The 16,383-nt window shown below is 41.4% G+C and overlaps 1 protein-coding gene across 1 annotated transcript in view; it reads right to left on the bottom strand.

Moving 5' to 3' along the window:
- The window catches only part of KLHL4 (kelch like family member 4), a 49,900-nt gene extending 35,889 nt beyond the window's left edge, over positions 1-14,011 (bottom strand). The window contains exon 1 of the mRNA XM_028522847.2: positions 13,272-14,011. Coding sequence (XP_028378648.1) covers positions 13,272-13,648 — 377 coding nt within the window. The 5' untranslated portion in view covers positions 13,649-14,011. The remainder of the gene's footprint in view (positions 1-13,271) is intronic.
- Positions 14,012-16,383: the final 2,372 nt, after the last annotated feature.

The following is a 16,383-nucleotide window of genomic DNA, read 5'->3' as shown; positions in this document are numbered from 1 at the left end:
AAAAATGAGCAAGCCGCAGCTAGTGGGAAGGTCAAAAGCTCAAAGTATCTCAGCTGAGGCTGTCAACATGACAAGAATTTGTATAGTTGTCTGTTGGAGAAAATATTCCCTTTGTGCCTCACAAAGTCCTTCTGAGACAAGGTTTGAGAAGCTACAGTCCATGGGCCAAACCCAGCTAGCCATCTGTCTGTATGGCTCGTGACCTCAAAGTGGATTTTGCATTTTTAAATGCCCAACACAATCAAAATGCAAAAGTAACATTATCTGAAATTCCAAACATCAATGTCCATAAACATGGTCTTATTGGGATACTGTAACACTAATTCATTTCCATATTATCTATGGCTGTCTTTGCACTGAAGTCAGAGTTGAAGAGTTGCTGCAGGGACTGGATTGCTTGAAAAGCTCAAAATATTTACTCTCTCTTCTTTGAAAGAAAAGATAAACCTACCCCTGTTCTAAAACATTCATTGCGTTTATGTCCCACAATGTGCTTGTAGAACATCCAACAAGGACCTCAAAGTTTTTATCATCTTAGCTACTATATTTTCTTTTTGTTTTTCTTTTTTTTAAATTTGAAAGCATTATTTTATTATTATTATTTATTTTATTTTTAGAGAGGGAAGGGAGGGAGATGAGAGAGAGAGAGAGAGAAACATCAATGTGTGGTTGCTGGGGGTTCTGGCCTGCAACCCAGGCATGTACCCTGGCTGGGAATCGAACCTGGGACACTTTGGTTCCCAGCCCGCGCTCAAATCCACTGAGCTACGCCAGCCAGGGCTCGCTACTATATTTTCTTAGTTTGATTTTACAATCCAAATAACACAATGATGTATTAAAATGGGTCGTCAAAATATCGCACATTAAATTCCCTGCTTGAATTACTAGAAAATGTTACCTACGTTACATTACCATGTCAGATATCCACTTTAGCGAATGAAGGAAGGATGTTTGTAATTACCTAGATTATGAAGATACGTGGAAGTCTCCTCAGATGAGAAATCAAATGAATGAATTGGTAAAATACCAATGACATACCTATTATAAAATAATGCACTCAATGATTAAGCAATGGCTAATTAGGAGGTGGTTTTATCATCTACCTCTATGAAACTCGAGTATGCTTATCCTGAATGATGAATGAGTTATGATGAAAATCGTTCATGAATGTTAACATGTATTGAACATGTACCCAAGACACTGCCCAAATATTTATTGCTTGCAATTAATCTTCCACGCAACCATATGAGATCAAGGCACACACTTTCCTCAGTGTAAAAACTAGAGAAAAAGACCTACTGCGCACCATGGTGGAGTGAGATAGCTCCTTCGCATTCCCCCAGTGTACTTCCCTGTTTGTCAAAACTACCTGGACATCCTCTGCTCCACACTCTAGGATGCCTGAGAGATCTGAGCATCAACACAGATGAAGGCGGACATCCTGAAACGCGAAGGGGATGCAGCGTGGGGTGAAGAACAGGGGTGGTACCCACAGACATGGTTCCCCATGTTCGTGTGGCTGAGCCCACAGCCCCAGAAAATCCGTTAGCTGTGGAGGAGTTGGAGTGTGGCCCCACACCGTGGTAACTGGAGGGTCTGGCTTCCTCCTTCAATTGCTGTGAAGCCTGGTGGCAACAACAGATACATGTCTACGGTCTCCCGGGACAGCCATAGACAAACAGGGAGCAGTGATGCAAGCTTGCAAACAGCTTTCTCCCCAAACTGTCACACTCCCTCACCACAGTGGCTGTGCCCCAGCTCAGGTGAGTCAGACACGAACTGGGGCACTCACCACCCCAGTCAACCAGGTGGCGACTTGAACAACCAAAGTGATCCTTCCCTGCCATGACCCTGGAGACAGAAGTAAGTGCACATAAGAGCAAACAAAAGTTTGTACTATAGCACTGTATCCCAGAAAACAAAAGACCTCTATTTATCAACTTGCTGAAATGTTCACATCAAAATGGTACCAAAATAAAAATGGTGTCCATCACTTCCAATTGTGCCACCCGTGTAGCACCATGAACAGCCAAAGTGATGTGGAAACACGTTAGCAAATAACAAGTCTCTTGCAACCAAACTCAAAGCCAAGGAAGGTTGTGGCCCGAGTAATAAGGAATTCAATGTAACGATTAGGAAGAAACTCAATATGATACAAGAGAACTTTGAAAGGCATTTCAATGAGCTCAAGAGGAAAGCTCATGAACAGGAGGAGTACCTTGCCTAAGATGTGGAAATTATAAAAAAACAAATTTTAGAACTGAGCAGTTCAATCAATGAGATGAAGAATACATTAGAAAGCACTGAATATAGAGCCGATAATATGGGAGAGAATCGGTGAACTTTGTGATAGAAACCTAGAAACAATTCAGGTAGAAGAATAGGAAAAATGAGATTTAAAAAAAGATTTTATTTATTTATTTTTAGAGAGAGGGAGAGGAAGGGAGAAAGAAAGGGAGAGAAACATCAATGTATGGTGGCCTCTGGCATGCCCCCTACTGGGGACTTGGCCTGCAACCCAGGCATGTGTCCTGACTGGGAATCGAACCAGCAATCCTGTGGTTCACAGGCCTAAGCTCAATCCACTGAGCCACACCAGCCAGGGCCAGATCTTTTTAAAAAAAGAAAAGAACATGTTGAGAACTGTCTGACTTAAATAGAAAGAGCAACATAAGGAGAGTGGGTATCCCAGGAGAAAAAACAAATGAAAAGAAACATTGGAGATACCGAGCATCCAGAAAACAAAAGAGAAAATGGCACTAGTAAAGTATTTAAACACCAATTACAATTCTGTATGTAAGTGGAGTTCATTCCCGCAGCAAAAGGCTCAGTGTAGCTGAATGGGTCAAAAACAAGGTGTACTATATGCTGCCTTCAGCAGATTCATCTCAGCTCCAAAGACAAACGTAGACTCAACGTGAAGGGGAGGAAGATGCTTCTCCATGCACATGCTATCCAGGTAAAGTGTGTGCAGCCATACTTATATCAAACAAGACAGACTGCAAGACAAAATTGTAACAAGAGACAAAGACGGACATTTTATGATTATAAAGCAGATAATCCATGATGAAGGCATATCACTTACTAATATATTTGCATTCAATTCAAGAGCACCAATATATGCAAAGCAATTATAAATAAGCCTAAAGGCATACATAGAAAATAAAATAATCATAGTCAGAGACTTTGACAGCTAGCTTGAATCAATGGATAGATGATCCAGACACAGAGCCTAAAAAGAAAACATTGGCCTCGAATTATACATTAGAGCAGATGGACTTAATAGATGTTTGCAGAATACATGTCACTGTCAAGTGCACACGGAACATTCTCAAGGACTGACCAGACCATGTGTTGGGACACAAAATACATCTGAAAAATTTTAAGAAGTTTGAGCCCTGGCTGGCGTAGCTCAGTGGATTGAGCGCAGGCTGGGAACCAAAGTGTCGCAGGTTCGATTCCCAGTCAGGGTACATTCCTGGGTTGCAGGCCATGACCCCCAGCAACTGCACATTGATGTTTCTCTATCTCCTTCCCTTCCCTCTCTAAAAAGAAATAATTTTTTTTAAAGAATTATATTATAGTTATTTATAAAAGTAATTAAAAATTGAATAATTGAAAAAAATTTAAATTGTTGTTCAACTACAGTTGTCCTCATTCCACCCCCATTACTCTCCTGGCCCTACCCACCCCCTCCCTCCCATTCTCCGTGTCCATGGGTCCTATATACATGTCCTTGACTTGACCCATCCCCTTCTTCCCCCCCATTATCTCCTTCCCCCCACAATTTTTTAAAATATTAAGTGAAATCTGAAGGACATGCATGATATTCAAGTTAGTTCAGTTTTATTTAAGTTTTCATCACTAAGAAAATTATATTTACTTAAGAGGGCGTGGTTTTTGAAGGCTTGTCCTTTTCTTATCTAGGAAGTGTTTGTGTGGATGTAGAGTATATAGCATTATGGAACCTTCAAGTTGAAAGTCATACAGTCATATTTTTAATTTTCCTAAAGTTGAAAAGCTGGTGGAGGGATTGAGCAAAAAAGGAAACAAAAAGTTGAAAAGCCAGAAAATTATGAGAATAAAACATTTTTTAGAATCCTAATTAATTTCCTTAGCAAAAATCATCTTGTGTCTTATGTGTCTTTGATGTAGTCAAAAGGCATGTGTTTTAAAAAGACAACTTACGGCCCTGGCTGGCATAGCTCAGTGGATTGAGCGCGGGCTGCGAACCAAAGTGTCGCAGGTTCGATTCCCAGTCAGGGTACATGCCTAGGTTGCAAGCCATGACCCCCAGCAACCGCACATTGATGTTTCTCTGTCCCTTTCTCCCACCTTTACCTCTCTAAAAATAAATAAAATCTTAAAAAAAAAAGACAAGTTACTTCAAGTGAATGATCTATCGGTTCCCATATATCCACTAAAATAAAAAGGTTAGGAAAATATCTAGATATCTGTAGTTTACCATTTTAGCCATACATTCCCTTGATTATATTGTTTTATTTTTTCAATCACACACAGTCGTCAAAAGCATGCTTCCTGCAAGATAACACTCTAATATAGTGACCACAAAGATGAGTGATGAAGACAGCTTTCAACATAAATATATTTTACAGATGAAATGCACTAAATAACAGGCTGGAATTAAACAAATTGAGTGTGTTCTCATGTCACAATGTATTCCACTCTCAGCACTATTCATCATTAACAATACGTAGTGGTCCACTAGCTTACAAGCGCTTCTTAGATACACTCTCAGAATTAAGCAGTCATTATTCAGCAAGCAAGAGACATTCTACTTTTTTGCTTTACTAATAAATTAATATTTCGATTTAGTGTAATGTTTAAAAATAGACATACATACTTAAATTCTAACGTTAACAAACCCCTGTGTATTATGTTTTAAAACTCATACACACAAACAACAGTGTGGTGATGACCAGAGGGAAGGGGTAGGGATGGTAAAGGGTAAAGGGGCCAAATTGATGGTGACAGATGATGATTTGACTTTGGGTGGTGGGCACACAATACTATGTACAGACCACGTACCATAGAAATGTCCTCTTGAAACCTATGTGAGCCTATTAACCAATGTCACCCCAATAACTGTAATTAAAAATAGAGAGAATGAAATATTTTGACCTGCAATATTAAAGAACTGAAGATGAATATTTTTAAAAGTATGTGATGGCTAACGAACAGAATGAGTTTTGTTTGGTCTGTCCTTAGGAAGACTGTTATTATATATATATTTTTAAAGATTTTATTTATTTATTTTTAGGGAGGGAAGGGAGGGAGGGAGAGAGAGAGAGAGAGAGGGAGAGAGAGAAACATCAATGTGCGGTTGTGCGGTTGCTGGGGGTTATGGCCTGCAACCCAGGAATGTACCCTTGCTGGGAATCGAACCTGGGACACTTTGGTTCCCAGCCCACGCTCAGTCCACTGAGCTACGCCAGCCAGGGCTAGGAAGACTGTTATTATATTTTATTCATTCCAAATGCAAAGGCCACCTCATGCTATATGCATTAGTTTTGCCAAGGATATTACCCACGGGGGTCATCTCTACTTTTGACAGATTGATGTTTTAGCTAAATAATGACTAGAATTATCATGCAGCTGTGAAAACCTCTGCTATGTCGAAAGGATAAAAGAAAACAATTTTCTTTATTTATTTTAAAGGGGAAACACCTATTATTTGAACTTGACTGCAAGCAACACCAGGTGTTTCATAAATTTTTATGATTTTGCCAGTGTTTTCCTCTCCTTTAATGGCAAAGGACTTTGAGCAAAAGCCAGATTTTATATTAACTTATGTTTGTCAGCCACTTTCAACACAAAATAAAAAAAAAACCTGTGATAGGCCCTTGCTGTCAACAGAAAACTAACCAAATTATGGCACTTTTGGAAATTCGGCCTGAAGAAGAGAAAATTGCAAGATCACTTTAAAAGTTACCTTAGAGGTTTTACATAGATATATGCATCATCAGTTCTATATTCTTTGGAAGAGAGTAAGAAAATAGGGCCTGAATTGTTTTCATGTATTTGTTGGATAGCTCTCAGAGAAATTGTAAATGGCCTTTGAGCAACCTCCTTCCTTCTTGAATAAAGTTGTAAAATGGATCTACTCAAGAATAACAGCATAGATAGGAACTCAGTTGTTGGTTGTGCATACTGCTCAAGGCCAGACAAGCAGCTAACTCCTTGTCCAGACACCGCTCTTGGGTTGTTTTGGACCGTGTGAGTGTGTGGGTGAATTAGACAGTGCACACGGAATAACATGTACTCCTGAATTCACCGGATGCTTTATGCATTTTCTGAAAACAGTGAAAGGAACGAGATGATTTAACTATTTCTGGGATACAAGAGTTTGTAAAACGTCCTCATTTATATCCCAGACATGACGGTTCTCTGTCTGACAATGGCACAATTCTTTCAGATATTTCATTTGTAGGCAGCCTCATCTAAGCACTTTTTAACATCGGCTGTAGTGATGATCGGACACTCAGAATTTATCAGAAGGAAGGAGTTGAATGTGCCACTGGGAGATCGGTGTGGTTACAAGTCTGGCAGTTAGAAAGTTTGTTTTACAGCCCCGGCATTGCCACTAATAAGCTGTAATCATTCCACATTGTAGGCTTCAGTTTCTACAGTTGTGCAGTTGTTTAATAAAAGTACTTTCGAACTAAAATCCTAAGATGCAATTTAATCAAAGTAAGGAGGAAAAAAACTTAGAGCAGAAATTTCCTTTTTTTCTTCAGATAGACAGTAGATATGAAAATAATTATAGCATATAAGATTGCTCTGATCAACTGTGGCAAGCTCAAGTGTATGCATAATGCTTTGTGTAAGACATAAAAATCGTCTTGATCAGGCGCAACATGTATGCCGTTTACTCTCAACCTTACTTCATTCAGCAAGACAATAAAAGCAGTCAATTGTTCCTTAAAGGTGATTACTTAAATATTAAATTAAATATCATAATCAGATTTGTCATTTATAAAGAAATGTTTAACTTCTCATCTTTTCTGTCTCGCTTAAAAATGACAATAAGCTATTTCTCAAGCCCTGGCTGGCGTAGCTCAGTGGATTGAGCGCGGGCTGTGAACCAAAGTGTCGCAGGTTCGATTCCCAGTCAGGGTACATGCCTGGGTTGCAGGCCATAACCCCCAGCAACCACACATTGATGTTTCTCTCTCTCTCTCTCTATCTCCCTCCTTTCCCTCTCTAAAAATAAATAAATAAAATCTTTTAAAAAATGACAATAAGCTATTTCTCTATTTTTAGTGTAAGGCTTATACTTTTAGAATTATATTTAGAATTATATTTTAGAGAGCAAAGAACACATATGTTGAGAAGAGCAACTCTGAAGTAGCAAAGCAGAAAACAAACAAACAAACAAAACCCCAGAAAGGATAAAGTACTTTATAAAGTTATATAAAGGAAATGAAGGGGAAAGGTAGGTCTGTGGGCAGTGTGCCAGAATATGATCAGTGTTCTGGGGTTTTTTTGATCAAACATATTATTTTGAAAATACAGTCAAACCTCGGTTCTCAAAGTCTCCCATGTTACACAATTCAGCTCTGGAAACAGCCTTCCGGAATGAATTACATTTGAGAAGCGAGGTTCCACTGTATGAGTAAACAGGTAAATACTCAGATGTCATTAATTTTTAACTTGTTGACACTATTGCAGATGTCCTCCATTTCCCCCCTTTGTCCCCATCCAACCAGCCCCGCCCCCTGCCTTTACCCCTTTACCTCATTGTCTGTGTCCATGAGCTTTACATATATGCATATATGTTCTTTGGCTGATCTCTTTCATCCCCCCCAACCCCTCTCCTATGACGGCTGTCAGCATGTTCCATGTGTTTATGCTTCTGCAGCCACTGTGGAAAACCATATGGAGTTTCCTCAAAACAAACAAACAAACAAACAAACAAAAACAAAAAAAACCCCTAAAGATGGAACTGTCTTTTGACCCAGCGATTCCACTTGTGGGAATATAGCCTAAGAATCCTGAAACACCAATCAGAAGAATATACGCACCCCTATGTCCACAGCAGCGCTATGTCCAACAGCCAAATGCAAGAAGCAACCTGCGTGCCCATCAGTAGAAGAGCGGATAAAAAAGAAGTGATATAGTCACACAATGGAATACTAAGTAGCAGTAAAAAAGAGGAACTCTTACCCTTGGTGACAGCATGGATGGGACTAGAGAGCATTATGGTAATGAAAGAAGCCAGTCAAACAAAGAAAGACAAGTATGAGTGACATGATTTCACTCATATGTGGAATCTGCTTAGCAAAATAAGCTGACGAACAAAAGAGAAACAGACCCAGAGATACAGAGAACAGACTGGCAGCTGTCAGACGGCAAGTGGTGGTGGGAGATTATGGGGGAGGGAGGTGCAGGCATTAAGCAAAAAATGAAAGGAAAGATTCAGACACAGACAACTGGAGGGTGAGTGCCAGAGGGAAAGTGGGGCGGGGGGAGGTAGAAGATGGTACCCTTTTAAGGAGGGTAATGTTTTGCGTTGTGAACACACAATTCAAGATACAGATGATGTGTTATAAACTGTACACCTGAAACCTATGTAATTTCATTCATGAATGTCACACCAATATGTTCAGGGAAAACATGTGAAATAGGAAAAAAGTTAAAAAGTTAGAAATTATTGCATGATATTTAAATGATGTGTTGAAATGCTCTAAAGTTAGTGAAGCAGTTGAATTGTGTATTTTTGTATGGTATATCTTCAACCAGGCGAAGGGATTTAATGTTAAACTGCTACAGACAACAATGAAATTGTAGATTCTTCCTTTTTCTTTCCTTTGAACTAACAGTTTCTACTTAAGAATGCTGTGTAAAACTGAGTCAGATTGGTTTAGCAATGAACTTTAGAAAAGTACAGTATTTCTGTACCCTAAAAAGATAAGGAATAACAACAGATATGTTATGGTGTAATAACCAGAGCAATTGCATTTGCAGGTGAGGGCACAATATTCACATTCAAGTATTTTCCTTGCAAAACCCCCAAAATATAGTTAAGGTGCTTAGGAAGCACATAGTAAGTGTCTACAAAAGGAATTTATCGTTTTTAATGTTCTGTGACTATTGTTTTACTGTTGTTGCCTCTCTAAAACCGTCTCCTACCCCTTGCCCCTCATTGAGGACTCGACTCGCGCTGCACTGGCCTCTTTGCACTGAAAATGTAAACACGCTCCCAGCTGAGAACTCTTTCTGGAAAACTCTCCCTGTAAATACCCACACAGCTTACTTCCTAGTCTGTGAGGAAGACTGTTTACAGTAAGTTTCACTGTTTTAAGACCTAGGATTTCCCTTCTGCATAAACATTTCTGGAGAACATTCCACATCACAGATGGATTTGTGTGGAGGAGGACGAGCCACCATACCCATGGTCCTATCTAGACAGTTTTGCTAAGAAAGCAAATACACCCAAGCGCTCGGGCCTCTGTACCTGAGACCAATGGTTGGAGCCAGATCCCCCTAGGACACAGTGGCACCGTGGTTCCTGATGGCTGCAAGGTCATTTCTGTGGCCACAGAGCAGACGCGTGACCTTAAAATCGCTGTAATGCACAGGTCAAGGGACATTTCTGAGTTCACCGGTTAAGGAGGTTTTGGACATCAATCAACGGATTCTGTGGGAGTGTGCAACACTGATTTGAAAAGAAAAAGATGGATGGCGGTAATGACTCCTCACTTGTTTTCCAGTTCTTGAATCACACATGCTCAGGGCTTTTTCCTTCGCTTCACTCGGATCTCTGCTCAAATGTTATCTTGTTCAAAAGACCTTCGCTATCTGAAGGAGTCTTAACTCCCTTCTGTTTTTTTCTTCCTTCAGATTGCTAGTTATAACCACTTAACTGTTAAAGTTGGGTTTATTCATTTACTTAAATTTGTTTTTAAAGATTTTATTTATTTATTTTTAGAGAGAAGGGAAGGGAGGGAGAAAGAGGGAGAGAAACGTTGGCCTGCAACCCAGGCATGTGCCCCGACTGGGAATCGAACCCTCGACCTTTCAGTTTGCAGGCCAGGGCTCAATCCACTGAGCCACACCAGCCAGGGCCATTTACTTAAATTTTTATTCATTTGAGAGAGAGAGAGAGAGAGACCAACTTATTGCCCCACTTAGTTATGCATTCATTGGCTGCTTCTTGTATGTGCCCTGACCAGGGATCGAACCCACAACCTTGGCCTATTGGGACCATGCTCTAACTAATTGAGCTATCTGGCTGGGGCTGCTTTATTTTTCAGGCCTCCTTCTCGTCCATGAAAGCATATTCTGATTTGACTCTCTTTTATCCCCAGCATCTAGAAGTCTGCTGGAAACACACTTGGTGTTCAGTATTTGTGGAATGAATTATTAATGAATCCTAAATTTTATTCACCCATTTCCTCCTTCGTTGCCATATCAAAATATATAATGACAGCTACCCTATTTTTTTTCTGGGCAAGCCTCACTTGTAAACAGGGAAAAACTTAAGCGAGGAGGGAATCTGAAGTGTTATCTGACAGCGCGACACTGGCAAAGATATGCAAACTCGCATGTTGTACAATTGGTAGGTTATGAAGAAACTTGAAGCCCCAACAAGTAGGAAAAAGGTTTGATCCCTAACCCTATCCATCTCTTAAAACTAAACAGCCCAGAGAACCAGCAGCTTTGTACTGGAGCACGTTGCCTCAGCCCATACCACAGCTTATCAAGATTCTATATAATGTTCTCAAGCACATTAACAATTGCCTTAACACACGCAGTTTAACAATTTGGCAAGCACCTCCGAGTACTTATGTAATCATTTCTTTATGAGCAATTGAACAGTACTTTACATATAAAACACCATACTTAAATGTTCTGTCACATAAGAAACATGACCATAATGCATTGTTAACATCTTTGTTCTGGTTTTTGGAATGCTAGGGCTGAAATAAAGAAACGAAAGGACACTGAGCAAGGGGAGTTATGGGGAAGTACAGATGCAGAGTGAGTAGATGGAAAAGACACAAAGAAAATGATAATTGAGCCCGGGTCCCTGATGACAGGCACACGGATAAAAACATACCCACAATATGGGGTCATAATACAGACATGTTCTTAAATGAAGTGCATGTACTTATATGTTAAGTTACTGAAGAATGTATTTGGGTTTGTAAATCCCCAAACTGATATATTAATATAACTTTAATAACTTGTCTTTACTGTCTATTTTAGGAACAACTGCAGGCTATCCAGTCATATCGAAAGTTAGTCATTTGGTCCCTTCTATCTTCATTCTGTGCACTATTTCTAGAAAGCAGGGTGGCTTAAAGATCACCCCTTTGCCTTGACCGCCATTTCTGTCTGCTTGGTTTTAATGACAAGATTTCTATTGAGGGGATGGAAGGATCCTTTCCCCCTGCTCCCCTGTCTTGTTGAAGAAGAGAGGTGTTAGAGAAGCTGGGCATTCGGAGGTTGCTTCTCGAACTCTCCTTAACCAAGATAGCATTCCAAATGGCCAATGATAAATGAATGTCATCCGATTTCAATTAATATGATCCTTAACTCACCCCTTCCCTTCTGCTTAAAATATCCTTGGCACATCTATAAAACCACTTCCTTTTTCTTAAAAAAAAAAATGTTAACTTTCCACTTTAGCCCTAGGATAATTAACAGAACATTTCTTTAGAACAGGAAAAGTATCAGAAATCAAATTAAAAAAAAGAAATATTTTTTAAAGTATTATTTGGCAACACTTTAAATTTGACATTTTAGCCAGCATTTCATGGTAGGAGTTAATTTGTTATAAATATATTCTCGTGCTGCAAAATCAAATCGGAGACCTTCAAAGACTTTTGTTAGGAGGTCAGAGTGCATAATTCTCATTTCTCTACAAGAGAGTCCAATGTGTTTAACCTCCACCTCCAAATTCGGCAGTTTTCAAAACTGGGGTTCATGGTGAAAAGAGCTCATTGGAAAGCCTGTTAAATCTGAAAGTGTGGATTATATATTGCTTTGAAAGTCCAATGAGTTGGACTAAACAGCAGCCAGCAAGTCCAACAGTTACATAGTCTTTTTCTGGTAATCGCAAGACTATTTAGGAAAATTCATGCATGCACACTCAGTCACTTCCCAAACTCTTTTGCATGTTTACATTTCAACAAGAAGACTGAGTTCCCATTAAGGCATCCTTTTGCACGGCTCGTTTCTCTTTTGCTATGATGTTGTAATGTTTTTTTTCTGCCGGTACTACGTTCTGGATTTCTGGAAGAAAGGTACTGTCAGGCAGATATATTGGGAAAACTTATATCTAGAAGCCGATGTGCCAGCCCTTTTCCTCTAAATTTATACAGAGACACAATGCTCAAATACCCAGATTTCCAAATATACATAGTTTCATGCCAAACTGTTATACAATTTCAAACATACCAAAGCTCTTTTTTTTTTTGCCATTTCATTATGATGCCAAAATCACTGCTTGGGTCTAGGACATGTTGGGGAAACAAAATCTTATAATAAAACACTTGAAAAACAGAGGTATCCTAGGTTAGGTTATATTGGACTATATTAGAGGAGGGAACAGAATTTCCTGCCACCCACACAATAAAGTCAAATAGTTTGTAAACTATACTGAAATTGTACTTTTTCAACTTATTTCTTGTTCCATTTAATGTCCTGGAATAGCCAAATATTCTATTTCCTGCTTTCAGATCTTGCTGCTGTGAACAGCATTTTATTACCTGCTTTATGTGCAATATTTTTATGATTGCAAAGTAACTCTGAAACTAATGCAACTGTGACATGTCAGAGGAGACTGTTGCATGTTCTCACAGGAAGACAGCATTTATCAATCGTCAATGCAACAGCCGTGTGCTATGGAATCGATAAGGATGTGCTGCCCAAGCAGAGCATTTACGTTTGTCCGAGTTGGCTTAACTCACAAAGTATAAAGAGTTCCATGTGACTCATCACACTTGGGTAAAGAAGCAGAACTATTGGAATAGCCAGGCTACAGAGGATATTTGCCAAAAAATTTACATTTCTAACAAATGTCTATTAGAACTGAAACAGGATTCTTCATGGAATCACAAGGAAATAGGAGAAGTAAGACCTACAACCCTAAAAACATATTAATTACGGAAACGTAGTATCACTGTTTTGTTTATAGACTTAGAGGAGGGGGTTTTGTAGAGCCCCTGTTTGGCTCAGAGATTAGAAGAACACTTTTGCCGAAGCACTAAATGCGAGTTTTTCAGGATAAGCTAACCTCCTACCTTGCTGGGGAATCTTCTGGACTGTCATCAGCCATCAGGTCCAAATCTTGCGAGGGTTTCTCACAAGCCCTCTGGAAAAAATTCTCCTCTGGAGCTGCTTTGGGAGTATCTTCATTGGCTCGAAGATGTTCTAGCAGGTTCTGCGGATGCCAATTCTGAAGAGGGCTCTGGTGGACGGGACTGCTGCTTCTCTTCAGCCCGTTTCTGTCCCGAGAGTGGTTCTTCAACCTGCCCTGAACCGGGGTCCCTCTATGCTCATATCCTTCCTGCAGGCAGTTGCCAGTGTTGGGGGAGCCCGGAGAAGGATGACTAAACCACCTCCAGCGCAGCCGTAGGATCTGTTTCACATCAAACTCTTTCTTGCCAGACATTGACATCGTCGCGGGAAGCAAGACAAAAGCCTTCTCTCACAGAAAGGAAACGGAGCCTTTGTTATCTCTTGTTGCTCGGCCTCTTCTGTTGAACTAACAAAAGCACAGGGGGCGTTAGAGCAGCCTTTCTCGTTTGCCCCCTCCCCCGCCGCCTGCTGCCCGCGCTGCACAGTGAATAAATACTTCCAGCTTTCTAGCTGCAAAGCTGCAGCGAGCAGTGTAGGTGGGAACCCATACCGACAGGATGATGAGGTCAGACCTTAAACAAGTAAATCAGCTTGCACAGGAAAGCAGCTACCACAACACACTCCAGCTGCTAGATGGGCTCGCGGCCTTGCCTCCTGGACTTGCAAATATCTAACCCCGTTTCTTCCTTCCCGGGGTACAGTAGCTGAGCCTTCAACTCCCAGGCGTGCGAGCAGAAGCAGTGTTCAAACTCACTTCCTTCCAGACTCCCTGCGCTCCCCCCACCCCCTGCCAGATTCTTTTTCCAGTAGCTCACTTGTAAAACTGTGCCACTTTGTCCTGGGAGGATTTGTAACAACGAATTCATTATGATCTATTTTAGGGCACTTGTGGAAATTTTGAAGGTGTTTCATTAAGGCGCAGCATCTTGCCACCCGTCCCCTCAAGCAGGGTTGGCATTACCTTTACAAAACACCTGAAAATGTGAATGTCTTCATCTAAACATGTGCTTGAAATCTTCAACAGTTTTAGAAATATGAGAAAGTATGGATTACCTAAGAACCGCACCTCCACAAACACACCAGGATGTAGCGAAGGGAAGCTACACCATGTCGTGCACACCGTTAGAAAGAATACCGAAACTGTAAGGTTTTGGTTTGAATTCTGGCTTTAGGGTTAAGGAGCTATCTGATCGTGGACAAGTCATTTCTGTGAATCACAATTTCTTCATACATGACATGGAGAGGCTGAACAGATTTCCAAAGTTTCCACTTGCAATGCATTTAAAAAACTTGGAAACAGAGAAGGAAACGAATCCTTTTTCTTAGTGTGGGTGCATGTTTTGCATGCTGCTTGCTATAAATTGAATTATACCTTTCCCTTATACACCTTCTTGTTTTGCAGGGTGTAATGGATAATTCATATCTCAACGTGATATTTGTCAAACATTACTTTGGGTGTTCCTGAGAGACTGTTTTTGGATGAGTTGAACTTGCCAGTCGATAAACTGAGTCAAACAGTCTTCCCTAATGTGGGTGGGTCGCATCCACCAACTGAGGGCCAAAATACACAAAAGGCTGGCATTTCCCTCAGTAAGAGGGGATTCCTCCGGTCTGGCTGCCTTCATTCTAGGACACAGGCTGCAAACACAAGGCCTGTGGGCCAAATCCGGCCCTCCACCTTGTTTTATCGGGCCCAGCACCTTGCTTATACCCGGCAGCAGCACTGAGCTCCTTGCTCTAGTTAAGGCGTAGTTACGTTTATACAGTCCTAAAACTACATTCGGCCCTTGGAAGGCTACCTCGAGGCTGATGTGGCCCCTGGTGATAATGCGTTTGACACCCCTGATCTAGGAAATCATTTTTTTTCTGGCTTCAGACTGCAACAGATACAGTGGCTCTTCCTGGGTCTCCAGGCTGCTGCTGGCCTTGGGACTGAAACTATCCCATCCTTTCTGACAGCGCAGCTTGGGACTTGTCAGCCTCCTGAATCTTGTGATCCAATCCCTTACCCTAAAACAATCTCTCTTCCCCCCAAGTTAGAAGACAGGAGCAATATCTTACTTACCTTTGCTTTGGTGCTGTCTCTCTATCAGATCGCGCACCCTGTTGGCTCTGTTTCTCTGGACCACCGTGACTGATACCCTAGGTTTTTTTCTAATACTAGAAACTGAAATGCACCCTGATAGATAGCTAGTTGATTTTTATACCAGTCGCAAACAAGGTATTTCCATCTCTAAGCTTTCAAGCCCTTCTCCAACAAGCTTTCTTAATCCTCTGTGTTAGCATCTATTATCATCCCTTCTTGGCACGTATGTTTTCCATTTCCGGTGCTTAGCATATACACAATTGGAGAGGATCTCAAATAGTTCTCCTGCCGAGCCCCAGGCAGATCATGAAGCACTGGCAACAAAAGTGGAATTGACTTTCTGTCATCTGGGTAGGTGACATCCCAAGGAAACTCCTCGAAGTCAGGGTCAGCGTTTTGGACCTTTGTTCTGCACTGTGGTCCAAACACAATGTTGGGCATTGAGCAAGCAAACGGTTAGTTAATAGCAGTCGTGAGTCAGGATGGTGAGAGGCCAGGAAAGTTCCTAGGCGAGCGGAATAGGGAAACGGAGACGGAGGGCTGAACACAACGATGGAGCAATGACAGCCAGGTGCAGAGGGTCCCCAGGGCGAAGGGCCCCAGTGCCTGCCAGGGGGAAAGCCTGGGAACACAAAGACCCCACCCCCAGGGTGACCTCTCCTGCCCTGGCCTTTCCCCCCAGAGATGACATCCGGGCCTTCAGCTCCAGGCCCCAAAGAGCAGTAAAACCAGGTTGGTGAACCAGGACCAACTGCAGTGACTAAGGACCCCCTGCCCTGTCACTGTCCCATCAGAGGAGACCGTGACCCTGACAGGACACACCTGGGGAGCTGGTGAATGTTCTGCTGAGACGCTCCCCCGAGACCCCCTAAGATTCCCGCCTGAGAGAGAGAGAAGAGCCTCAAGACTCAGGACCCAGCCCATCAGCTCCCCCTGTGGGGAGCAGCCCGCACCATTCCCTTCCCTTA

The sequence above is a fragment of the Phyllostomus discolor genome, chromosome X (genome assembly GCF_004126475.2).
Source record: "Phyllostomus discolor isolate MPI-MPIP mPhyDis1 chromosome X, mPhyDis1.pri.v3, whole genome shotgun sequence".
NCBI lineage: Eukaryota > Metazoa > Chordata > Mammalia > Chiroptera > Phyllostomidae > Phyllostomus > Phyllostomus discolor.
This window is presented reverse-complemented; position numbering and strand designations above follow the sequence as displayed.